Source organism: Carlito syrichta, unplaced genomic scaffold (genome assembly GCF_000164805.1).
Source record: "Carlito syrichta isolate Samal-C Ts95f unplaced genomic scaffold, Tarsius_syrichta-2.0.1 Scaffold304926, whole genome shotgun sequence".
Lineage (NCBI taxonomy): Eukaryota > Metazoa > Chordata > Mammalia > Primates > Tarsiidae > Carlito > Carlito syrichta.
Genome location: NW_007249022.1, coordinates 196,941 through 224,395, shown reverse-complemented (window position 1 = coordinate 224,395; position 27,455 = coordinate 196,941). Strand labels below are relative to the sequence as shown.

The following is a 27,455-nucleotide window of genomic DNA, read 5'->3' as shown; positions in this document are numbered from 1 at the left end:
TTCCTGTTCTCTTTTATAAACACTCTAGTCGACAATTAGTATAGCTCAACAGCATAAAATGGGTCTGAGACCACAGTGGAAGTCAGTTGAGCTCCTCTTTTGGTGGTAGAATTTTATAAGGGGCCCACTGTTCACAGATCAAGCATTTGGAAATAAAAACTGTCATTGAATGATGCATGCAGTTTTGTGTTTGTAACTTCAGGTCCATGACGTTCAGACATCTTCCATTGTAGCCCTGTCACTTTCTGGTTCCTTCTATATTGCAGTGTGTTGTCTTTGCAGTTTTTTTGTTTTGTTTTGTTTTTTGCAAGCCACCCTTCTGTAGTCTACATTGGCTACAGTCTACATTCCTTCTAAGCACATTGGAGCCATTTTTCAATTGGCCAAAGGTCACTGTCAAAGTCTAAAAAAAGGTCTGCTTATTCTATCCTGGGGCTGAGAAAAACTTCCTCTGACAGTATTGTAGGTTTTAGCTGCTCAAAAAGGAAGTAAAAATAATGGTATTTAAAGTAATCAATGAGTCCAATCTTGAGAAAGCACAGACCTCACGATGGCAACTATTAACTAACTCTTCATGATCAATTCTGACCTAAGCACATGCTTAAAAGCAAACACCTACATTTCTCACACAGTGGTATTACCTTTTATTCTACTAGAGAAGATACTTATAGTGTATCAGTTGCTTGAAAAAAACATTTTTAAACCACATTCATGAAAGGGTTATTGTTGGGCTTTTATTTTATTTTTCAAATACATGAGAATATCACTTTAGCACTCTCATTATGCTTTAAAGGGAAGGTCTTTCTTATTTTGTTGCAATTAAACTATATGAGAAATGCACAAATAATGAACAGTTGTCCATAACCATAGTTATCTTCTAGCAAAGTCAAGAATATATAGGATACTATATACTTAGCATAGTATTTAAGTATACAGTAGTTATAGAAGTATAAAAGAAGTTCAAGGTGTTTTCCTTTTGGGTTGACAAATTACTCAGCAAGTAATTTCATTTCTTTTTTTGTGACTCATTTTCTAGGCTCCAAAATGTGTCTCATCTCCTCTGAGGAGGTAAGGGCAAAACATGTTACATATAGAAACATGTGAGTATTAAGAGAAACAAATACTCCAATGTAAAGACATTTATTGCACCAGCACCTTCCTTTGGCAAAGACTTTGAAAGTGCAGCCTGAGTTCACTATCCAAGAAGGCCCACTGAAGAGGCCTGCCTGGTGTGAGGCCTTCAGTCACACCCCAGAAGAGAAATGGTTCTAGCATCAACTCAGCATAGCCAACCCTCCCCAGCTCCCTTCGACATGTCTGCCCATATCCCTCCTTCATGCTGAGCCCATTCCTGCCACAGGGCCTATGCCCTTGCTCCTTTGTCTCTTCAAAAACCCTTTTTCTTTCTCATTTTTTTCCAGATCTCAGGTTTTACAAAAGTGCCAGTTCCTTTGGAAAATTTTCCCTAATTCCTCCAAAACATATTTTCTCTTGAATGAAAATGAACCCTATCATTTACTGTCTGTATCATACATAAAGCCTAGAGCTTAACTATAGAATATTTTAGACCCCAAAGCTACGCTGCTGATGGAATCAGCCAGTCATTTTACATATGTGTTTTGTTGTATATAAGCAAGTCACATTAAATCTGCCTTGGGAATAAAATATAACAATTAATGAAATAAGTTCTGCTATGCTCCTTTGGTATGTTTTGTTTATTTCTTTCAAAAAATAAAGTATTTGAACACAAACATGTTGTAATGAAACTTTTGTATCCTTCCTCTGACCACCTATATCATCTCTACCTTAATACATAGAACAGTGTGTTTTTTGCCTGGGCAGGTGAGACCTCATCTCTACAATAAATCAAAAAATGAGCCGGGCGTGGTAGCGCGCGCCTGTAGTTCCAGCTACTTGGAAGGCTGAGGTGGAAGGATCGCCGGAGCCCAGCAGGTCGAGGCTGCGGTGGCCGGAAGTGGCCACTGCACTCCAGTCTGGGTGACAGAGTGAGACTCCAACTCAAAAAAAAGAAAGTATAATTAAAATATAATTCACATGCTATAAAATCCATCCTTTTAAAGTGCAAATTTAAGTGGTTTCGGCATATTCACAGAGTTGTGCCACCATTACGACCAACAGAAACTCCATATCCACGAGAAGTCACTTCCCATTTTCCCTTCTGCTTTCTGTCTATATATTTGCCTATTCTGAACATTTCAAATAAATGGACTCATACCATATGTGGTCTTTTGTGTCTGGCTTTTTTTTACTCAGCACAATGTATTCAAGGTTCACCTAACTTATAGCATATGTGAATATTTCATTCTTCTTCTGGCTAAATAATAACATCCCGTTGTATGGTCATACCACATTTTGTTTATCCACCCATGAGTTAATGGACATTTGGGTTGTTTCTATTTTGGGGCTACTATGAATAATACTTATATGAACATTTGTGTATAAGTTTTTATGTGGACATACATTCCTCATACAATCACAGAGCAGTCTCCACACATTCTTCCTGAAATGAGTAAGCAACTAGAACAACTTTATTGTAGTATTAATGTTCTAATGGTATCACTCACTGTGGGATTTGAGGTGCTATTATTTCTTTCAACTTGTACACCTTGTTTTTCTAAGAAGCGTTTTGGAAAAATCACACCTTTGAGACAGAAACTAATAGCAGAATCAAGGTGCTTATGTTAGGTTTCTGTCCTCCCAGTTGCTCTGCATTTGTGAACAAGAGTCTTTACAAATCTTGGCTTCATTAGCTGGTAAATGAGAATAATAATGTAACTTAGAAAGAGTCTAATTCAACAAAGACTATTACTTAGCTTTCAAATCTCAATTACAGTGTTCTTGCAAGAACACCACATATGGTATGAGTCCATTTACATGAAAAGTTCAGAATAGGCAAGTATATACAGACAGAAAGCAGACTGGCAGTTGCCAGGATCTGGAGAGAAGGGAAAATGGGAAGCGACTTCTAGTGGATATGGGGTTTCCATTTAAAGCTTGCTTTTCAGGTTAAGAAGCCACAGGTTAAAAAACAGGTTGAGAGTCCTACAAAGTGTTAAGATGTGTCTCAGAAAAAAATGAAAACTCATGACCTTTCTGTTTTTCAACTTAAAACATATTTAGTCCTTTAAGCTTCCGCTCTTAGAATGACCCATGTGGTCGACTCTGGAAGTCCCCATATACCAGTTGCTTTTTATAGCAAAAGACAAATTATGAAAAAAGCAAGTTATTGGTGTATTATGAAATCCACCATTCACATAGACTTAACAGTAAGACAATGAAAAGTGCAAGATGCAGTCGAGTGCTGGGATACTAATTCTGACCTACTGATATAAATATGGAATTTGAGAAGATAATGTAACTTTCTTGACAGGCAATTCTGGATATTCAACATAGACTTTTTGACTTTGAAAATAGCTCTTTCCAGTGTTGAAGCTCTAAATGTTCAAGTATACAGGCTGCCTCTTGCTCATATTGATGTTCTTGATATATTCAGCTTAGGTTACCAAAGGTGATCGATGAAGGCAGGTTGAAATAGATAAGTTTTATTGGTGTGGGCAGTAGAGAAACATAGGTGATAGGTGGTAGTCCCACACAATGTGCAGTATTTCCAGCTTTCAAATATCAGAAGCTTCTTATTTAAGCCTTTGTATCTCCCGTAAGTGATTTCACCTCAGGTTTTCTGCAGCTTTTACTCAGCAAGAAACTCATTTCTGGCTTTCTCACCCTTTGTTCTACTATTTTGCATCAGCTTCTACTTAAATTGAATCATTTGACAATATGATTCAGTGTGTCCTCGAAACTGTTCTTTTTAGCCCTAGTTTTCTTTCCTTCCTTTTTTTGCCCACTTTACTGAGTCACATACTTTGGTGACTAAATTCTTTCTTTATTTAGTCTTAAGTTTCTACTACCGCCATCTCCAAAAAGAAAGATGAGAACAAGGGTAACAAATAACAATTACTAAAGAAGCATGTGGTTTTGCTATGAATGGATTAATAAATGCATCTATACTGCTTATTCCTAGTGAATCACTATGATGCAAGCAGTGCAAAGGACACACTGTCTAGACCCGGACCCATGTACCAGGAGAAATAGTCTCTACCTGGTGTGCCAAGATAAAAGAAAACATTTCTACATCAGCCTCTTACCTGGAAGGAGACTATTTTAATTAAATGTTTAATAATCTCTATCGAATTCCCATGAACCAAACATTGTGTTGGGTACTTGAAGTACAGATATGAACTGATTTCTCTCTTGTCTGATTAACAGAAAGCAAATGAATAAGTATGTTAAGTTGTTGGAGGGAGGAAATTAATCTTCGTTGATATCAGCTAATGCGCCGGACACTATATTAGAAGGAATGAGTCTCTGGAAGAGAGAATCATGTTTGTAATACTGTTGTTTTTTTTTTTTAAAGGTTATATGTTGAGCTGTGTCACAGAGGAAGGTATCATATTGATGACTATTTTCCTCATCATCAAGCAAAGCCCATTACATTATTTTCTTTATTCTCAAGAATTTCATTTCAGAGTGGCCTTTTGGTTCCTTAAGATATTCAAAAGATCAAAGTTATGTTCTTAAATAATAACCCAGATGTTTCTGAAAGATAATTCATGAAATAAATATTTATTTTCCATCTGCTTTGTGCCAAATGCTAGTTTTAATTACTGGGAATCTTGCAATGACCAAGACAGAAGAATCCCTGTCCTACTGAAGGCTACAGTCTAATGGCAAAAAAATAGGTAGCAGAGGAATAAAAAAGCAAACTGGGATCTTTCCCAGGAGTGACAAGTGTTAAAAGGGTAGTATGTGGGGGTGATGTGATAAAGTAACTCAGGATAGGTGTAGGGCAATGTAGGTTGGAAACCAGGGTTACTTCTTTGAAGAGGTGACATTTGAAATGAGTTGCGAATGAAAAATAGAACTAGCTCTATAGTAAGCGTAAAGGCCCTACAAACAAGATGAGTCTGGCAGAGTTAAGAAACAGAAAGAAAACTGGGTGTATGTGCAGTGACCAAGGGAAACAGGCTAGCAGAGGAGGGCTCAGAGATCATCAGGAACCAGATGGCAGGGACAATGCAGAGGAGCTGGATCTGACTCTCAACACAATGGGAAGCCACTGAGAAGTTTTAACCAGAGGCACAGCATTATCTGATTTGTGTTTCTAGAAGCTTCCTTTGAGTACTGAGTGTGAATGAATCAAAGCAGGGTAAAGAAGAAAACAGGAAGGTGGGTCAGGAGGCCACTTCTGGGGGCTCAGACAAAAGAGGGAGATGGGTCAGCAGAGCGAATAGAGAAAAACTTCTAATGTCTATGTTTACATGTAAAAATACTACTTGGTAAAGAATAATTTTCTTTTTAGTGTGCTAAGTACCAGATGAAGTCCCTGTTTCTTTTTATTTCTTAGCCTAAAGCATTCTCTATCAACTTGCATTTTCATCCATATAAGGGCATGAGCTCCTTAAACATGGCGCTTTTGCTTTTTCTTGTCAGTCTCACTCATCTAGGAAGTTGTGTTCTATATTCAGCACCTTGTGGGCGCTGAATAAATATTGATTAAACAAACGAAGTAATGAATCATGTCTGCTGCAAGCGTGGTGCCTGGTAATGTGAAAACATGGAAATGAGCTACATTCTCCAATATGCAGGGCAGAAACTGGATTAACAACATTTGGAAGGAGGTTGGGGAGCTTGGAGCTGGCCCCTTCTGCCCATCTTGTGATGCCTTGGGATTGGGGTGGTCATTCTATTACCACTTCCCATTGGCTGAGTGGAGACTATCCACACGAATGCCCCAGAGGATCTTATCCACTGTTCAAAGAGCAGCCAAAAGAATTCTGTTGCCAGGTGCACAGATGCTTGCTGTTGGTGAGCAGCACCCTAAAAATATGACACAGGCCAGAGATGAAGCAGATAACATCAGAGGAGATGTAAAAAAGTCTATACTCGGCCTGGCTTGGTGGTTCAGCTTGTAATCCCAGCACTTTGGGAGGCTGAGGTGAGTGGATTGCCTGAGTCCGTCGGTTCAAGACCCACCCGGACAACTTGGCAAGAATAAAAAATTGGCCGGGTGTGGTAGCATGTGCCTTTAGTTCCGGCTACTTGGAAGGCTGAGGTGGAAGGATTGCTGGAGCCCATCAGGTCAAGGATGTGGTGGCCAGGTGCGTGCCACTACACTCCAGTCTGGGTGACAGAGTGAGACTCCAACCAAAAAAAAAAAAAAAAAAGTCTATACTCCATGAAGAGATAGAGGAAAACAAAAACACATGCAGTTGTACTTTATAGCAGAGATCAGTCAACTTTTTCCGTGAAAGGTCAAAGAGCAAATCTTTTAGGACTACATGTCTGGTTGCAACTACTGCAACTCTGTGAATGTGTGTCAGTATTCAAATAAAAATTTATGAATATCAAAATTTGAATTTCAGATAATTTTCACGTGTTTTGAAATATTATTTTTTTTGCCCTTCCACTATTTAAAAATATAGAAACCATTCTTAGCTCCTGGGATATGTAAAAATAGGCAGCAGGTCATCCACAGGCCACCAGTTTGGCAAGCTGTGCTCCGTAGAGCTGGACAGAGGAAGAACAATCTAGCTGGATATTTTTCAAAACTGGCAATTTTATGTAGAAATAATATCTAATACTACCCTTTTATTTGTTAGCTGATTAATGAAAGTTAAAATTTAGCTATTTGTAAGATATGACATTTTCTGATGATAAGGATTAGGTGGCATCAAATATCTCTCAAGCAGCAAGTAACTGGGAGCTACTCTGTCGACTGGCCTCCCTGCTTCCTCGAGGCCCTGTGCTCTCCACACAGAGACCAGGTGAGCTTAATAAGCCACACTAGGCCATTTGTTCCTTTTTGAACACTTGTCCCTTGCCACTTCCATTTGAATACAATGCAAATGCCTTGTCTTATCCAACTATACCAATCTTTAATCTCAGAGCTCTCCAGGACATTTGTACTAGCTCTTGCTTCAACCTGAACACACCTTCCCCAGTTTTCAGCATGGCTGGCCCTTCTTGAAAATTCAGAACTCAGTTCAAAGGTTCTCTTGTCAGAGGGGCTTGTCCTTGACCAACTAGACCAACACAGTTCTTCCCCTACTCAGTTTCTGTCAGACTGCCCCATTGCATTTTCTTCACAGAACTGGTATTTATCTGAAGTATGTTGTTAATTAATTTGTGTACTTAGTTTCTTGACTCCTCACACCAAAAAGTAAGCTCTGTTAGAACCAGGTAATCTCTGTCTACTCACTACTGTGTCTCCATTTGTAGAATAATGCCCAACGTTCAGTATTACATGTAACATGTTTGTTGAATGAATAAAGGAAGGAAATAGTTTGGGGTGTGTAACAGAATAATATATTTGGAATTGTACTAGTCTTTTACACACCACTGAGAATGAGGGTGACTATGATGAGGCTGGGATTGGGTTGGGAGGGAAGACTACAGCATGAGAAACGAGCGAAGACCAGATTGTGACGGACTTGGGTCATGCTAAGGTGTCTTCACTACACTTTGAAAGGAAATGGGGGAGCCACAGGAGGTCTTTAAGCAGACATAGAATAAAATAGTTCAGTGTATTTATTGGAATGTTCACACTGGCAGAAAAAGAAGATGTTATTACATGCTCTGTTTACACTATTAAGAATGGCAAAGGTCAAAGAGTAAGTAGAGAGCATCCCTAACTTAAATAAACAAAGAAAGATGCCAAAAACTGAATTCAAATTCAGTGCAAATGTGACATCCGTTTATACTCTTCCATTCTCTTTTTGAACTGAGAGGCCTTGGAGTGGCATTTGACACAATTTCTGAAAGACAGAGCTAGAAGAAAAGATGCTCCAAGTTTTAGATTTTTATTGTTGGTTAACAGAAGGAAGTTGTTCGTCAGGTTTACCTTCGGTCTAAAAAATTAAAATGAGGAAGTGGAATTTAAAAAAAAAGTGGTTCAACTTTATGCTTGCAGTTCGAGCCCCACTGGCCTGGTCCAACCACGGAAATGAGATTTCTGCATGAGATAAGCCTTTCTTGAAATGTGCCAGCACTCAAGTGGAAGCCATTTAAAAAACTTTGAAAAACACATCGGAGGAGTTTTTTTCTCTCTTATTTACATTCTATCTTTTTTTTTTCTACTAGCCTTCATGCTTGGAACATAAAATTAATAACTGCCATAAACTTTCTTTTTCATGAATCCATGGAGGAAAGTTAAGAAAACTGTAATCCTTTAGAAGCTGGAAGCCAGATCTGCCCTAAGGAGGAGAGAGAGAACACTGAAGTTTGAAGCTGTCTGAAGGAAGTGTGGATACTGGGACTCTGGCAGGAAATTTCCATGGACAATAGCTAGTTTGCAGCGCTACTTGAGCTGCCTTTTCATCTGCTTTAATATGCTGAAGAATATGATGTCTGAGACTACCTTTATTTTAGAGGGAAAAAAACAGGAAAATTTACCTATTGCCTATTGAGGCCCCTGCATCATTATATAATCACTAACGACCTAAAAAATGTTGAAGATGGCCTCAAGATAACAATACTGTCTGGGACAAGTGGGTACTCACCACCCATAACCTTACTGTGTTTGTCTCCAAGGTAAATCTTACTTTTATTCATTCTCTTTACTACTCTCAGGAGCATTCCATGTGGCAATGACATTGTCCTAAAAGGGGACTTATCTCAGACCACAAATCCCTTCATGAAGATGCTCTTGCCTAACTTTCTTTGCCTCCAAACCTCAACATCTTTTAATTAAAGGCAAACCAAGATTAAGGGTAATTTTTAAAAATTGCATCTTTTATGTCAATAGATTCCTGCCTTTGCCATTGACTGATTTCGGTTGCTTGGAGGCTTCCAGTTAGAAATGGCTAAGGGAGGAAATACTCTGTGAGTCCAGATAAGGGAGTGGTTAGAAATGTGGAGCCTGACAGGGATACAGTCGTCAGCTTGCACCAGGCAGCACCCTGTGCCACCTCCATCCTCAGTGGCCACTGCCTTAGAGACTCCAATCTTTCAACTTAAGGAGGCCCTTGGGTACTTCTATATTGCCAGATGTAGACTACCACTGCAGAGACTATGCTGTAGGGTGGCGACAGGAAGAGGGCTTTGTACTCTGAATTTACGAGGAAAAAAACAAAGGCTCAATTTGTGGGGCTCTCCTGAATTTACATGGTTTGAAAAGAAAAAACTTACTGAAAAGTCGTCACTGGGGAAGAACAGGAGATCTTGAAGAGGATCATTCCGATAGGTCTTTTCAAGTTCTTCAATGACAGTTTCATAATCCAAAGGCTCAAGAAGCCTAGGTTTTTCCTGCTGTAGAAAAAGAAAATATGGTATTAACCACTTACATATGACATCTTCCATCTCCTTGTGGTCTGGTTGGAAATCATTTCTTAGTTATCACTGAGGTTTTGACATTGTACAATCCTTCTAATGTAGTCACGGAGACTCAAGGAAATGAGAGTAAAGCCACACAGCTATTATTTCCAGATCTGGAATAATATGAGAAGGCCCTGAAATACCTGACATTTCCCTCAGAAATTCAAGCTGTTCGTGTTGAGTCCCCAAGGCTCACCACGTCCAGCTCTATCACAACCACAGGATAGATGTTTATGTAAATTTTATCTTTGCCAACATGAAGAAAGACCTTCTGCTTACTTGCTATAGTATGACAAGAATCATTATCATTTTTGTTGAATTGGATACTTCCTTGTGAGTTCTACTTGGGTCAATTTAAACATGTTGGCACCTTGTTTGCAATTACAATATCATAGGCTGTCTTAGTTGTCACTGAAGCATGAGTCCTGTGTCAGGTTTAATTACTTGGCTCTGAGCCTCTTTGTCTTTACAGAGAGAAGCTAGGTCATTTTCTAATAAAACTGAACACAACTGTTATAGACACAGTATGGTGAAGATGGAAAAGTCTGGGAAAAAAAAAAAAAAGCCAGACAATCACGTTGCATTAAGATTCCAAAGCCAGGAAGAAATGCATGCCCCTCAGTGAAGCCTATGGTGCCATTAAAAAAAAAAAAAAAAAAAAAAGCTAAAGGAACAAGATGTGATTGTTTCATTTTGGGTTGATAGGTTTGCTCCAAATTGTGTAGAACTCACAAGGTGAGAAAAATGCATCCCTCCAAAACAAAACAAAACACAACAAAAACTCAAGGACACTAAGTCCCCTAATCCCTTTGATGAAGTATTTATGCAGCTTAAAGGAAAGGGGTGATCCTCCAAGTTATTTTTGGATTCCTAGAAGCTTGAGTGTATACTATGATATTTGGGTGCTAAAGTGAACTTGTAAATGAAAAAATGATTATTTCCTTTCTTTTTCACATCAGTGACATCAACAGACACTTTCTCTCAAACTTCCTTCCTCTCCCTCCCTCCCCCCAAGACTTACCACTCCTCTTCATTCTGCAAAGCACACAAATTTAGCTTTAATTCCTAAGGTCTACTGTCGAAGAGCTCTGCTGGTAAAGCCCCAGAAACTTTCGATGTCCTAATAATTGTTAATGAGTTCCTCAAAGTAGCAGTCAATATTTATTTTGATAATTCTCCAAAAATAAAAAATAAAACAAAATGACTTCAGAGCGGGCCAGTAGCAAGGATCTCTATGCACTTTCTGGCAAAACAAAACAAAAGTTTACTTCATAAATGCTTAAGTAAACTTAGGAGTAACGTAAGGTGACTATTCTCCCTGAAAGACCCTTCAAGTAAGGTGGCTAGATTCAGTAAATAAAAATACAGGACTCTACTCCATATTTGGAGAAAAGAAGAAAGTTAATTGACCAACATATTAAACGAAAAAGCTTTGAAACATTGAGTATTTTGAGGCAGAAGATACAGAGATACCATGGCATGAGTTAGTGGTGAAATTGCCATCTTTGCAAGAGTCCAGGTTGTCCAGAGTCCCTCAGTTGGTTTGAAACAAGCAGATTGTCCGTGCCTTAACTAAAAAGTCTACTTGTGAGAACAAGGTATTCCATTAAAAAGATCTGAATTATTTTTATAATTCAAAGTCAAATGGGTGAAGAAATGACACTGAAGAAAATAAGCATTTGAAATATGCAAAACAGAAAAAATTACATTGTTAAATTATCAATCTTGATATTAAAAAAATTAAAATAAATTCTAAAACGTCTTTCTGAAATCCCTGCTTTTTGATATTATTATTCTATTTAGACTTTAAAAAAAATTTTTTTATTTTTATTTTTTTTGAGTTGGAGTCTCACTCTGTCACTCAGACTGGAGTACTGTGGCCGCTTCCGGCCACTGCAGCCTTGACCTGCTGGGCTCCGGTGATCCTTCTGCTCAGCCTTCCAAGTAGCTGGAGCTGCAGGCGTGCGCTACCACACCCGGCTAATTTTTGATTTATTGTAGAGATGAGGTCTCGCCAAGTTGCCCAGGTGGGTCTCGAACCCGCAGGCTCAGGCATTCCACTACACCTCAGCTTCCCATAGCGCTGGGATTACAGGCTGAGCCACCGACCCCAGCTAGACTTATTTTAAGTGCCAATTCCTTATTTCCCAGGCAAAGGTTAATTCCAAGGATTATAAATTGACAGCTCAAAAGGCAAATGCAAGCTCCAGATGTTTGGTTTGGCGTCAATACTTATTTTGTTTTTAATTGGCTTTGAATGTCTTTAAGTAGTGGTACTCACTCCAGTTCAGTTGCAGGACTCAGTTGTCTTTACCTATTACCTCTTATCCTGCAGCATCTTACATTTATATCATCAGCTGCCCCGATAGGACTTCATGTCTGAAACACTCAGTTTATTCTGAAACCTCCTTTATTCCCCTCCAATATGAGTGTATATGTATGACACGTAGCAAATGAAACAAATCATACAGTGAAACCCTGTCAGGAGGCTCTTATCTCCTCCGTAGATTTGGTTAGTGACTCACGTTCCTTTCTGCCACAAAAGTTTCTACAGCTTATGTATATGATATTTTTCAGTGCTCACAGCAACAGCCCCTGATGTGGCTTCTCATCCTTTTCTCCTTTCTTCCCCCTCCTCACACTAACGTGAGTAGGAATATGAGAATGTGGCTTTAATGTGCACTGCAATCCATAAGTTTAAAGGCAAATAACATTAGGATGTTTTAAAAGATCCTGTACAATCAGGTTCTCACTATCTTTTAAATTTTATCTCCCATTAGTACCAAATTTGAACATGAATTAAGAAGCTGGAGATAAGAAGATCTTTTACTGGGGCCCAATTGCTACCTAAAATTAATCCCACCTGAATTACTACAAGAGGAAAATCAGAACTTCCAGTTCATGGGTTAATAAAATCATAGAAAAACGAAATCCCAAACACTCCTTGACATACACAATAGCCTGCAAACATCTGTGGAAAGGTATATTTTTATGTATTCATTTCAGGCTATGATATGCCTGCCAATTAAAGAATGTTATTAATTAGGCCTTTCCTGTTTAGAATATTACACTGAGGGTATTTTGACATTGGCCTGCAAAACCCAGCAAGTTTGTTTTATATAATTTCTTAATTTTTGGCCTCTGGAGGGATAGTTTGATAAAGTTCTATCATTCCAGGGAATTGGTTGATCAATGTGTAGCATTCAAGATATTCAGTGTCTCATAATTTTGTGACTATAAACTATAAAAATAAATAGTAATAAAGTGTTTCACAGCACCTAGAGCCTGGAATTTGGCCAAGTGTGCCACAGATGTTTTATGCATCTGCAAAGATGAGAATTCAGGCTACACAACCAGTAGTTCCCTCCAGAACAAGGGAGCCGCCTGCCTGGCATAAGGAGACAGATGCATACAAGGATGGCAGGGTCAGTTAATTTCTTACTCCCGCTCCTTGCAGAGACATTGAGTGAAACTGGGAACTGAGCAGCATTGATTTACAGCTTTAACAAGGGTTGGGTTGTCCCTCCTGAATTTAATGTGCCTATTTCTTTTGGAAGTGCACCAACAAGGATAAAGTATGTGCCAAGATTACCCAGAATTGGATTGGATTTTTATAGCACTTTTTACTCTTACTTTCTTTCTCTCAAGTGAGTAATGAATTTCATTAGCTATTCTAAAGTCACTCTGCTGGGAAAAGGCAGCCACCGGTACCTGTTATTATGCGTCAGGGTTGGTGTTGTACCACAACAGTAAGAGGCCCTATTCTTCTTCTATGGTATTAAGAGATTTGTTTGATCTAGTTCCCCAAATCCATAGCTCTCCTCTAAATCAACTGCATAGCAGAATAATGAGCTCCTGTTACCAAAATAAATGCTTGCTTCCACGTTACTGGTTCTACAACTTCTCCTGATGAGCCACCATGAAATCTAAGTCCCAGGGTGGTGAAACTGCCATCTTTGTAATAGTTCGGGCTACCCAGAGCCCCTCAGTTGGTTTGAAACAAGCAGATTGTCCAAGTTTTAACTAAAGTTTCTAATTAAGAAAAAAGTATTCCATTGCAAAGATCTGAATTATTTTCATCATCATAATTCACATGGGTGAAGAAATGACACTGAAGAAAATATGCATTTGAAATATGTAACACTGAAAAATTATATGACTAAATTACTAACCTTGATATTTTTCCAGAATACAAGTACAGTATAACCAAAGCACAACCTAGACTACCTCGTCTTATTTTGGAAAAGTCCAAAGTGTAAAGGAGAGTGTAAAGACAGGTTTTCTATGTTAAGATGCAACAGGGAGTGTGGCACACACTCTGGAGCCAGAATTCTCAGGATTCCAGTCCTGGCATTGCCATTTATGGGCTATGAAGCTTTGGCCATGGTAATTAAAATCTCCACGCCTTAATTTCTCCATCTGTAAAATGGCTTACTAGGTGCTAACTCATAGGATTAAATGAGACAGTATTTTTAAAGCCCTTAGAAGAGCATCACACCTATAGCACTCATTACCTAAGAACAGATAGAACCTGTGAGTTTTAAATTTTCATTAGCCAGGGGTTTAAGCATCTGAAGCCTAAATTTAATGCCTACAAGGAGCAAATTGTAGGCACTCAATAAATATTTGTTGAATAAATAAGTGTATATTCTTTCATCCAGATCCAAGAATTCCTTTTCTGGGATTCTATCTTAAGGAAACAGGCACAATGTCTTTGCAACATTACCTTTGTAACAAGTTGGAGAAAACATATTCACCATAGTCCAAGGGCTAAGAAAGACAGGCAGGTCCGTGGCAGTCACATCCATTAAGTGACGACCCCAGAGCTGCTGTTCCAAAAAAGTGGTTTATATTTTTCAGAAAACTGTGTGTAGTGGGGAGAAGATTAATGCTGTAATGGACTTTAGGGGGAACACTGAAACTAGGATAAGGGTTGGAATAAATCAATAAATAACTATATAGTACACGCCATAAACAATGGCACAGTATATGACATATATTTGCCAAAGTCTTCAATTCTTCTCAGTAAAGTTAGTTAACTCACAATGTTTTGCAAATAATTGGCTTTTCTTTTTTGGAAAACATGAAGAGGCTGGGGTCCATGATCAAGATGGCAAACATTGCTACAAAAGGAAAGACAAAGAAAGGGCACTACCTCAGAAGGAAAGAGGTCAAAATCATCTTGACAATGGTTCTAGATGAACACATATTATGATATTAGAGTTTGAAGCCAGAATACCTAGATCTCTAGGGCCAGAAGGGCAAGGCCAGCTAAAAATGGGAAACAATAAATCATCATGGGTAAGGAGCAATTAAAAAATTATGGCACATTTATCCTAAGAAATAATACATGTTCATTAAACCTGAGTTTTTGAAATTTGTAGCAATATAATAATATAGTTCAATAACAGTGGGAATAAACAGTATACAACAGAATAATCCCACAAGATTTAAGAAATTTTAAAAAGCACTATAAATATAGATCCAAATAATATCAAAATATATATACGGGTGGGAATACGATATTTAGGATTTTGCTATTTCGACTCTTCTGTGTTCTCCTAATTTTCTATAATAAACATATATTGCTTTCATCATGGTGAGAAAATAAACTTGGTTTCTCAAAATGATCATGCCTTCATGGAAACACTGGGGAGTTATTTGATTTTAAAATTGTTTATCACTTGAAAATCCACCAGAGAGAGAGCCTAGAAAAACCACAGTGAGATTTCACATAGAGGTTCAACCATTAACAGCTTCAAGTAATTAACCAAAGATACACAAAACCCCGGGGAAAGGAGACCAAGGAATATAATTACAGATTATGTATGTGGTTCTAGAATGTCAGCAAAAAAACTGGAAGCACAATTAGCAATTTAATAACTAAGCTTTTTTTTTTTTTTTTTTTTAGCTCTGTAGGGACCAATAAACATTTGGTAAGTTATTTGAACACCCATGTGCATTGGTCATTGTTGCAAAGGATTAGAAACTGGAATCCCTAGTCGGAAGATCAGGGTCTGTTATATACCAGCTATGTAACTTGGACTTAGCTGGTATTAGAATAAATGGTAAAAGGGCAGTGTTGTTATAAAGATCATGGTGATGAAGTATGTGAAAGTGGTAAGTGAACTACCAAATACCAGACATATATCGATTTGTTTTTATTTGAAAATGATTGAAAATTACCCAACATCTTTTACCCAAAAACATATACCAAAACCAAGTCAATAAGATCAGCCAAACAGCTATACTTCTTCATGTGACAGGAATTATATTACATGCTTTTATACTTATTATCTAAATTCCCTTTTGAAAAAATAAACCCTGATAATTAATGATTTTAATAGAGGCAAAAAGGTAATAATATAAGGAAAGGCTAAAATTTTTTAAAAAGGACAGTCTCTCCCTCCAGTATCTCCTGAATCAAATCAGGCTATTCTATCCCCTGTAGGAAAAAGGAAGGCAATCTACCTAATTATGCATATCAGCAAATGAAAGTGACTTTGAAATTCTACCTTTTATTTTACTTGAGAAATGGCCTAGAAAATATTTTCATGTATTCACACTTGCAGATCAAAAGAGAAGGATTAAATTTAGGATTGGTTTAATATTAAACTCATTAGCCTTGCAAATAGAAATATCTAAAGAACAATCAATGTTGTAGCTACTTAGCATATTTTTCTGTGGCTCTCACCGACACTGTTACAAGGTGAACTTGTGGGTACTGGAGAAGCTAATCACGAAAGGGATTGAAGGAATGAGGAAGAGAAAAGAATCCCCACGGAAAAATCTCTCATGTCTGGAGGCCATGCATTTGGTAAATTTTCCATGTAATTAGGGAGCCAATCCCTGGTTACTTACCATTGAGGTTGCTCTAGTTGGGTCTATCTGAACTAGTTATTCTTGGTTCTATTTTTCAGAAAATCTGGTCTTTTCAAGAAACACCATGAAAAGAATTTTCCCCCTTTTCTTTGAGAAATTTTGTTCTTTCCATGATAAGCAGTAAATTCTATGATGCTATTTGAGACTCTCATTCTTTCTCAATCACCCCTGTTGTTTCTCGATGTCTGAACTTTTATTCTACTTTCAGTATTCAAAACAGAATTATTCCTGTGTCTGAATGGTTTCTTCAGTAAGCAAAACTATTCATCCTGGTTAATGATACAAAATACTCAAACATATAGTTTGGGACCAATAGAGTAGGCTGTATTAGGGTACCAGATGCTAATTATTTAAAAATTATCTTCACTTTCTGGCATACCAATAAGAAAATAGCTCACAGAAATGATCCACTGGGTCTTTTAAGAGACCCTGAAAAGAATTCCAATCTTGAAATCTCCAAAACAAATTAGAAACAATACAGCTGTTAATTAATCTCAGTATTATCAAGATGACTGATTAACTTTTTTGAGAAGAAATAGAAGATCTAAAGGACACATAGATTCTTCAGAAACTTAACTTCATCCAGGACCCTTTGACTTTAATGTAGTTGGAATGGGACCAGCCTCCACACTATTTGTGTTTAAAACAAATGAGATTGCAGAAAGTCCATGCAGCTGGATTCACTGCTGCAGCTGTCAGCCCAGGTCGTGTGATAGATTTAATTCAGCCTTTCATCAGAGGGAGTTCCACTGGAAAACCTCTCAAATTGTTTGAGCTTCAGAAAACAGGACTAGTTTTTCTTACCAAAAAGGAAATGATTAAGTAAGGAATAAGCCATTTTATACTGACCCTTTAACCTTCTTTCTGTCTTGAACTGCACAGTTTCATGAGAATGGAAAAACACTAGCTAAATCAAAGTTAAGAACTGTGCAGCTGGGAAAACTCAGATTAAGCTGAATTTGGAAATGGTTCCCTTAGTAACAAAGACGGACATAGGTCTCAGAAGAAATCATCCAGTATTAACTCTGAATGTCTTGGTACATCTCAATGAAGTCAAGTAGGTTAAAGTAGATAAAGAATAAAGCTCTTTGCAGATATACAGGATGCTTAGTTCATTATATTCAATACTAACGTTATATAGAGAAAAATTCAAATTTTCTATCTTATTAAGCCTTAATTTCATTAGGAAAAACAAGGATACAGATGAGCTCTATAGAACTTATGATGTAAAATATACTTTCAAATTGAACTCAGACCTTTGCAGCCTTATTTTCTTTTCAAAGAAATCTGATCATATATATCTCTTATGAGTATGCCAAAATTCATATATTTTATATGGCAAATGAAAATAAAAAATTAAAAATGGCAACTTCTCTGTATAATACTGGTATTTATAAAAAAGTATAAACTATACAAGAAGATCTAAATCAAACTAAATTACATGCCTCATTTAGTTTTCTAGAAACACTTGAATGATAATAAATACCATTAAAAATACATCACAACCCAATTACAAGGCTCCCTGACACCAGTGAAATTAATGCCTTAGAGCAAACTGTGAGGAATTTTAGATTAATTTATATGAAGTCTGTGATGGGAGCTGCTACTGGCTTAACTTCTGATACTATTTTAACAGTTTAACTGTCAAACGAACTATCATTCACAGGTCAATGTGTGTGTGTGTGTGTGTGTGTGTGTGTGTGTGTGTGTGTGTGTGTACATGAAAAATACACACAAATGTCAATAGTTCTGTCAATAACATGCATCCTATCTTCTCAACAAATATTCCTTTCAATGAGTCAACTCATTCTTCTATTTATCTTCTTAACTGTGGCTGTTTGAAATTGAATATGAATAGTGGATATTTGCTGCTTTTTGGCCTATACAATACCCATCCTACTTTCTTTTAGTACTAGCATTTTAATTTCCTTTTGAGGTCTTACTTCTCTCCCCATAAGGAGCACCCCCATAAGGAGCACCCCCATTACGAACAGTGTTTGTGGGTCTAATTATTACAACAGCCCTGTTTTTCTGGCATCAAAGGTGTGTGATCCCAGCTGAGGTCCATCCAACCCTTCCCTACAGAACTCTGTGTCTTGAATGGAAAGATGCAAACATTGAAAAAGGATTGGACTTTTTTAGTTTTGGAACTTCACTCCCACAAGACTGTCCATTAGTTCCAACCACCAAGACCACCCCAGATCCTTACTGTCTCAAGCTTCTCTAAGTCCATTCTTGGTTTTTCTAAGCCTGTTTCTTCATCCTTTCTTCTGTCACCTTCTCTGGTCTGTGGTGTTTGCCAGAGTAGGTTTCTAGTGCTTGCAACTAAAGAAATCTAATCAGATTTAATACAAGAAAAAGTGCCTAGAATAAGAGACCATTATTTTCTCAATTAATGATTATTTGGACTTGAATGACCTCAAAGGAAGACCTCTCATAGCCAATTACTGCTATTTTTGAGGTGTGAGAAATAGGTTTAGTAAACCCCTGAATTACCATTGCATCCCAATATCATCTCATTCTGTGAAAAGTACATCAGGCATTATGCATCCTGGGAATGGGAGACTTAAGAGCTTTCTTGGTTTTCCAAGGGATACATGTTAAGCAGCCTGATCTCTAATTTTTCTAGCTCATTCAACTCATCACTTCCTATGAGACCAGAGCATCTGGAAGCCAAAAAACGAGTTTATGACCACATTTGCTTTCAGTGCTGACAGTCACATACTGTAATTTTGTTCTCAGTGGGAGGTGCCTAGTTCTATTGGAGGTTTTGGCAAACCCCTATAATATATGACAGACCACACATCTCTAAGCCATTGCTAGTCCTGGAGCACCTTCCTTCTGCCATTTTCATGTTGAGTCACATTTGCTATATTTGTATAGTAATACTAATTCATGTATGTTTGCTTACAGAAATAGCACAGTCTCACCAAATAATTTAGTAATAATGGCAACAATAAGTACTACCATTTTAATAATTTATCCTATATATGCCAATAATGGTTATTACTTTTCTCTAACATGATATAATCATAGCAAAGACCTTAATAAATATTTACTATCTTCTCTCATTGAATGCCCATATCAATCCTAGAAGAGATCATCATTAATTTTTTTTTCTTAATAAATGAGGAAGCTTGGACTTCAAAAACTTAAACAACTTGACCAGAAAGCTGATGAAGGAATTGATAATTCAACCCAGGTCAGTGTGAAGTCTATGGACCACTCTATCAGCATAGAGCATGGCTTTGTACAAACAGAAAACAGAAATTATTTTTATGCCCTGTTAAGGAAGATTTTGGAATAGAGCTATAGTTGGGGTACTATTTCTAATCTCTTTGTGAATTTCTGCAATGAAGGACATTAGGAGACTTGGGCTGGTGGGAGGTCACTGGGCACCTCAGGAAACAAAGTGGTAGGGACAGAGGCCCCCCCCAAAATGTATAGGAGGTTAAAGAAGATGAAGAAAAAAAATGAAAAGGCAGATTTAGGAAAGACATAATGAAGACTAATAATATTCGTGTCAACATCTACAGTGGAAATTGTCACCAATCAAGGGACACTTCAAAATAGAAAAATTTTGTAGGACTGCCATCATCCAGGTAACAAAGGGTGATTAGGATCATGAACTTCCATCCTGTCCATGGTGATACTCCCCTTCTCTAACAAATGGTTCAGTTCATATTCACATAGTTGCCATTCTTCTAGTTGAACTCTTCTCCTTCCCTTAGTCAGCCTTGAGGAAGGTCACTCTGGTTAAATCGCAAGTACCCTTACCAAGCACATTATGTAAACTGTTTATTTGCAGTTTCCAGGCACCTGAGCTAGCTGTTCCCTATTTTTGCAGCCCACACCCAGAATCCTCTGATCTGCATTTGCCTAGATTCTGGGGCAGACCAAATTCCAATATACTCTTCTCCACTTCTTGGATTGAGTTCAGATCCCCTGGTTACTCCTTCTTTACTTTCTTTAACTGTCTATTTGTAATGTTCATCTCTGCTTTCCATTGTGCTTCAATCCTGATTCAGTCTCTCTTCACTGTTCGTAGAACCAAAATTCTGATTTCTTGGGACCCCATCCTATGCTTTCTTTCAGCTAACTGGCTCATTACACAATGGCAACACCCTGTAAATGTTTATATAAAACAAAGAGTAATAGTAAAAAACAAAGCACAGATCACCAGAGAGGGAGGTTGTTTACATTAACATAAAAGATGAAAGGATAACAAACTGACTTGAAAGGCAATAGCACAGCACGATATAAAATGATGTATCTAGGAGGTATGTTAAAATAATTTGTATTAGATCCTCTATCTTTAGTTTTCATTTTTATTTTCTTATTAAAGTGCTAATAGGTACTTTAAAGAGAAGAGGATAAATTTTCGTGAGTATTTAAAGTTTTCCAAATACTTTGAAATCCTGCAGATTAATGATCTGCAAGTCAGTAACAACTTAAACACAATGAATCACATTTATTTAAATAGTTTGCATATTTTTATGACTATACAAATGATTGATATAATAATTCAAATTAATCTTAATTTTAATCTTTCTAAATTCAGACTTGCAACATAAAAATGATCTCTTTATTGACTTCCTCTGCACCAGAGATCATACTGAAGTATTGAAAAAAGAAAGGCAGTTTAAAAGAAAACCATCAACTGCAGACTATACACATTTAAAAAATTAAGGGAAGAGTGCTACTTGATGATCTAACAAATAAATTTCATTTTTCTTGAACTTGTCTCATAACAAAATTGCACTTTTTCGATCATATGTTGTCTACAAGTGGATTAAAATATGTTTAATTTAATTTAATAGGTATTTCTTAGACAATACATTTGAAAATTAGATTAATAAGGGAAAGTTACAAAACAATTAATATTCCAACAGAATGAAATATACATTTTCAAATAGCATTTGGAAAAAAACCAGGATATACAAGATTGCCAATCTGGGTCAAGAGGGTAAAAGTTTGGGTTGCATAATTCTTAGGAGGTCACAGAGTTCTGGGTAAGCATTGTAGATTACTATGAAATAAAACCTTTTCTAAATTTGCCTTAGTGTAAGAAATGACTTGTTCGGTTCAAAATCAACACGATCATTATAAAAACAGGAAATCTATGATAATTATTTCCAACATTTGTCATTTTTCTTCTTTCACTATAATAAATGAGTATACCCAAAAATTCAAAAGAAATTATTTTCTTCTCTAACTTTAGGCCTCGTTTTCATCTGTGGACATTTTTTTCACTTGAATTGCTTCTTTCTTATTATCTATCAATTAGGCTTTAAAGCCAGTCTAGAGTCATTGGTGTAAATATTAGAAAGTTTAGATGAATGTATTGTGGCAAGTTCAATCTGGTTTGGGTGGGGTTCAGATAAACGCAACCTGGACTGGCGAAGAAGAAATGTAATGTTTCTTAAGGAAACTCCATCAACACATAGATCTGGGACCCTTGAACTCTCAGCTTGATGCAATTCTGAAGACTGTTTACTGAATGGTTCTATTACCAAAAAAGGCTCCCAGGAGGAAAGTATTACTTATAGTTCAGTGATTTCAATTGTCACAATCACTGAAAAGACAGTCTCACTGTCTCTTTCCCCTTGTCCTTGGAAATGAAAATATTTTACTTGGTTTTAACAATACTTCATAACACTTTAAAATTTTTATAGCGTTCAAACCATGTTCAGAATGCATATTAAACTTAATTCTAATAAACACTCAAGACAGAATAGACATTATTATGAACATTTTACAAAAGAGAGAACTGAGCCTGAGAGTGATTTAGGCAACCTGCCCAAGGTTGTATAGATGGTAGGTAAGAGGCTCAGGTCGAATGACCACTCCCCTCCCAAGACATCTGTTTCAAATCCTAGTGCTCTAATTACTCGTTTCACTTTCTTGGATTCCAAAATGAAAATCACATCTCAGGATAATACTTAAGGATGGATTGAACAATCCTGTACTCAATAGAAGAGACAACCTGTGAAAATAGATATGCCTATCTTAGGCAGACCAAAAGCAGGCAACTGTAGCAGGAAAGTCCCCAGTGCCTTCCATCGAAGAAAGCTAATCACTGTATGAATAATCTTAATTAAATTTGAATGCATTGCTACTGAATGCTGTGAGAAAACACCATGTCCTTACTGGCTGCTTCTCCCATAGTACTCAGTAGCAATATGTTCAAATTCAATTAAGATAATTCATGGAGTGATTAGCTTCATTATATGGTGAGACACCAGGGACTGTCCTCTTGCCAATATTCTATGTGTGGTCTGTGTAAGATAGACATGTTCTTCTCTTGTGTGTTGTCTTTTTTAGTGGACACAGAAGTAAATCTCAGGGTGATATAACCCACAATACCTCTAAATTTCATTGAGAGCAATCCAGTAGGGAAATTGTTTTGGGGACAGGTATAAAGGTAAAAATAATTTCAAGCCAAACAAGTTTTAAAAACAGTTATATTCTTTAACAGGCTGATGAGGTTTTTAGTGTGAGAAGGACTCAACTGGGCTCCCATATTTGGCCAATAGGGAAGAAGAAGTTAGGTCCAAGACTTTGCCTATTTCAGTTATGAAATACTGGGTGGAAAGACCCAGGTATGTCCCATCAGAACAAAGTTGAGCGGCTTGACTGAGTGTGCTTGCCAATGATGGACATACACTCCTGAGATAGAAACCAAACAAAAACAACACAGCACCAACCCTCTGGGCCAGACCACTAATAAATTATATTCATGTTAAATTACCACCAAATAATTGTAAGTATAAAGAGGACCACTATTCATTATGAGGCAGTATACTTGTACTGGCTTTAGTCTATCAAAGACTAACTATTCATTAATTTGATTATTCATTTTCATAATAGTCATACATACAATTTTTTAAAGAGCCACTTCTGTTTCTAGATTAAAGTTATTTATATCAACAAAACCCTTCTATTCTTTACCCCTAGAACCATGGTGCTCAATTAAGTGATCTCTTTCCTTGCCCAGGGGACATATGGCAATCTTTAGAGATGTTTCTGGTTATCACAATTGAGAGGGGTTGCCACTAGCATCTAGTGGAGAGAGGACAGGAATTTGCTAACCATCCTACAATGCATAGGATAGAACCCACAATAAATAATTCTTAAATCCAAAATAACAATAATGCTGAGGTTGAGAAACCTTACCCTGAAAAAAGCAAGCAAAGCTTGAACCACCCTGTAAAATGAACATTCTTCTAAAATAAGCTACCTAATAATGGTGCTGCAGCCGTTTATCATATAAAGTGGGCCTTCCACATTATTTAAGAGCCACTGAAGTGCTTTAGCAATCAGTTATGATATTCAATGGTCAGAGTTCTTAAAGACAGAAATATAGAGTTCTATAATAAGCACATTTCTAGAGCTCTCAGTTTGTTTGCAAACAATAATAAGGCAGAAAGGTTTTTTTAATAGTAAAAAAATATATATTTTTAACCTTTAAAACATTTCAATGTTTAGTCTTCCTTGGCTCTATTAATTAAATATTTACTTTTTCTTTCATATTTTTTATTGTTCTAAGAATTTTAAACAAATAATTAGTAGTATTATGATAAAATACTGCAGTAACACTTAAAAAAAATCATACAAGTTTATACAAGGGATCAACTGGGATCTTAGGCAATTGTGGGTTTTTCATCAATAAAGAGAATTAACTGCCCCAGAAATTTATAATTTGTGACAACAATATTAAGATAAACTTAGGTGAAGTCCAAATATTTGAGTAATATTTTAACTAGTTACACATAGTTTGAAAACAATGTGACTTCAAAAATAATGTTGTAAGATGATATTTATGAGCCAAATTGAATTTTCTGTTCCATATGACTTTGTCCAGCAGCCTCTGTTAGAATACCACTCTAGAGCTAATCGTTTTTAAAAGAAAGTATTGAAGAAAAGATGGAAAGCAAAACATAGACATTTGGATACCTACAGAGCTAAATCTGTGGATTTCTTCATGATTTACTCTCCTCACTGTTCGTTTCTTCTTCCAAAATTCACTGGGCTCCTGTTTAAAAACCTTTCCTCGAAAGCTCATCGTGATGCTGTAATTCGAGTCACAAAAAACTTTACAGAATCAAGTTGTTAAACCATTTTCCTCTGAAGCTGCACCAGGCAGCACAAATCTTTCTTCTCAGTAGAAAAGGGAAATAAATGCTCACGCTACATTAACGTAATTCAACAGAAAGGAAAGGAAAACCAAGTTACCGCTTCCTGTGAGTAACTACCTACCAGCTGTTCAGATACTGCTTTTGTGCATATATTCTCCCTCATCACCTGCTTAAAAGCAAGACGAAAACACAAAATGACTTTGAGCGTTAAAGAGAATTGCTCACAGCTAAGTAAACCATATGATGGATGCAAAATCATCCTTGGAAACAAATCAATATCGAATCAAGAAACTAATTTACTATAAAGGCTCCATGTCTGTCACTAAAACAGCCTCCCAAACTTTGTAAGTCTGGCTGAATCTCAAAGGTAAACTGTAATAAAACAACTGATGTCTGAGAATTCTGTGTAAAGCAGTTGTTTGTGCAGGCAAAGACTAAATTAGTGGTCTTCTGATGACCACTTAGGGCACAGGGGGAAAAATGTTAAAATTCTATTTATATTGTTTGTCTAAATAAAGAAATGATGCTTTACTATTACTTAGTGTAATACACATAAGTAATAGTAAATTTGAATTTGTATGCCAAATGGTTACAGGGAGTCACATTGTTAATTCCCTCATCTTTAGGTCTTCACACACTTTCTCTATAGTTGTTTAAAAATACTACTCTCCCCTTGAACCCACCTGGATGCTCTCTCCTGTTTTATTTTTCTCCATAGCACTTACTAGCATGTAACCTGACTATACCATTTACTTTTTCATTTTGCTTATGGTCTGTCTTTCTCCACCAGGCTCTGTGCTACATGAGCATGGGAATTTTTCTTCATCCAGTGTCCTCAGTGATTAGAATAAAGCCTTGCACTCAGAAGGTTTTCAATTTATATTTATTAAGTTTTAATTTCACAAAGAATAAATGAGGGACTTATATTTATTGTACTACTAACAATGAACCAATAAATCTCGTCTCAAATATACATTGAAATATTAGCTACTGATAAGAACTATACAATTTATAAATATAGAATATGGGAGTATGTTCAGTTTTTTTTTAAATTAGATGAATGAGAAGAGAAACATTTAAGGGTCACAGGACTAAACTGTTTCCTTTTTCCCAATAATACTTGGATTTAGCTGAAAAAACACAAATATATTCCTGCTTTGAGTCATTTACCTATCTCTACCTTGTCTTGCAGTGACTTGGGCCAGATAAGGAAAAAAGGTTATTTTGATTATTCCTTATCTAAGCATGAAGTCTGAGGAGAAAAAACTATCAGGAAAATGGCACAAGACTATAAAAATAACAACTGGAGAGGTCGACTATATCCTTGTTATGTGGTTGGCTTAATTAGGCAAACCAAGGATTCCACAGAGCAGAAGTCTTTTTGATTCATGATCATTGGATATTTAGAAATCTCACCATATGTCTTAGCTCTGACTAAGTAATTCTTCAACATCTTCTAGATGAGTAGGTAGATTATAGTACATGTAGAGTTTTCAGATTTTTTTTTTCCCTTTATGATATTATGAGAGTCTGCCTCTAGGTCACCTGAATTCCTGGGATCAGATTATGTTTACATATTAGTGATTAAAGATAATATTTTACCTTTTTAGATCATGGACTTGCTTTAGAATCTAATGAAAGCTCTAATAAAAGATTAGAACCACTAATCAAGAAAATGTAAGCACTCAGAAATGCATGCATGGGTAGGGGTCACAACCTTCTGAAGATCATCTGTGGACCCCTCCCTCCACCAATGGTACCTCAAATCTCCGACTCACGGTTTTAGAACATAAGCATACTGTCTTATCACAACGCATTTAATCTTGAGAAACACTTAAGTGACTTCCTCTCTGTGTAATATTTGCATGTATTTTGTCCTCTATTCCTCTTTAGGTGCCACTGTTCTTTATCTTGGAGTCCCGCCCACTCCTCAACTTCTGCTATACAAGAATGACTCATTTCTCCATTTCTTCAGTTACTGATCAGCAGCTTCCAGAAATAATGGCAAAAGGAGGCATCACCCTGCAGCATGTGGGAATATCAGATAGAGCTTATGTGGACTGCAAAGGGGAAAATCCCACAGCATGGCTTGGAGTGTTCCACAGAATGGCATTTTGGGGACCTCCATGGGTTTTACCTTCCTTGTTTCTAGATCACGTGCTTTCCCACCATTCTGTGAGGTACCCCACATCATTCTAACATTTCTTTTCTTTTCTTTTCTTTTTTTTTGAGTTGGAGTCTCACTCTGTTGCCCAGACTGGAGTGCAGTGGCCACTCCTGGCCACCGCAGCCTCGACCTGCTGGGCTCCGGCAACCCTTTCGCCTCAGCCTTCCAAGTAGCTGGAACTATAGGTGCGCGTTAGCACGCCTGGCTAATTTTTTGATTTATTGTAGAGATGAGGTCTTGCTGCCCAGGTGGGTCTCGAACCCGCGGGCTCAGGCAATTCACTCACCTCAGCCTCCAAAGGCGCGGGTTTATAGGCTGAGCCACTGAGCCTGGCTCAACATTTATTTTCTGCTAAGGTTCAGAAATGTGTTGTCAATTTAAAAAATCCTAGCTAGGACAATCCTAACTGGAACCAATAATAAAGAGAAATTGGAGATTAGTTGCCTTAAGTACAAGGAATCGCTGTCAAGTTTATTAGAAGAGAAATCTGCTACCAACAAGTGATTAGATCAGGGTTTATTAAGTACTATACTCAAGGCATTGCTGGACTTTGTGAGAAATACATAATGCCATTCCTAGTTTAAGAAGCTTATATTGGACAGAAGAGTTTACTAGAGTTTGAAAGAGTCTGGAAAAACTTTGTTGAAGGGATAGACCTAAGGAAGGCTTTAGTAATAGGTGGGAATCAAAGAGATGAGTGCAGGGGAAAGGATACTGTAGGAAAGGGATTGTAGCATAGAGAAGACATCAAATTAAATGGTTAAAATCATGAGCTTAGGAGCCATCTTGTATTCAAATCCTGAGTCTCTCACTTCCTGACTGTGTGTTCTTTGGCCTATCACTAAACCTTTCCAGGCCTCAGTTTTCTTATCTGT

General features: G+C 37.1%; 1 protein-coding gene across 4 annotated transcripts in view; it reads right to left on the bottom strand.

Annotated features, from left to right (window-relative positions):
• DOCK10 (dedicator of cytokinesis 10) overlaps window positions 1–27,455 on the bottom strand; it is a 280,494-nt gene that overhangs the window by 149,043 nt on the left and 103,996 nt on the right. For 3 of the 4 annotated variants that reach the window (XM_008061036.1, XM_021713939.1, XM_021713938.1), the window contains exon 2: window positions 9,208–9,327. In XM_008061036.1, the coding sequence (XP_008059227.1) occupies window positions 9,208–9,327 (120 nt within the window). Of the gene's footprint in view, window positions 1–9,207; window positions 9,328–24,235; window positions 24,455–27,455 lie in introns of those variants that run through there. The other variant, XM_008061037.1, reaches the window with a different exon arrangement.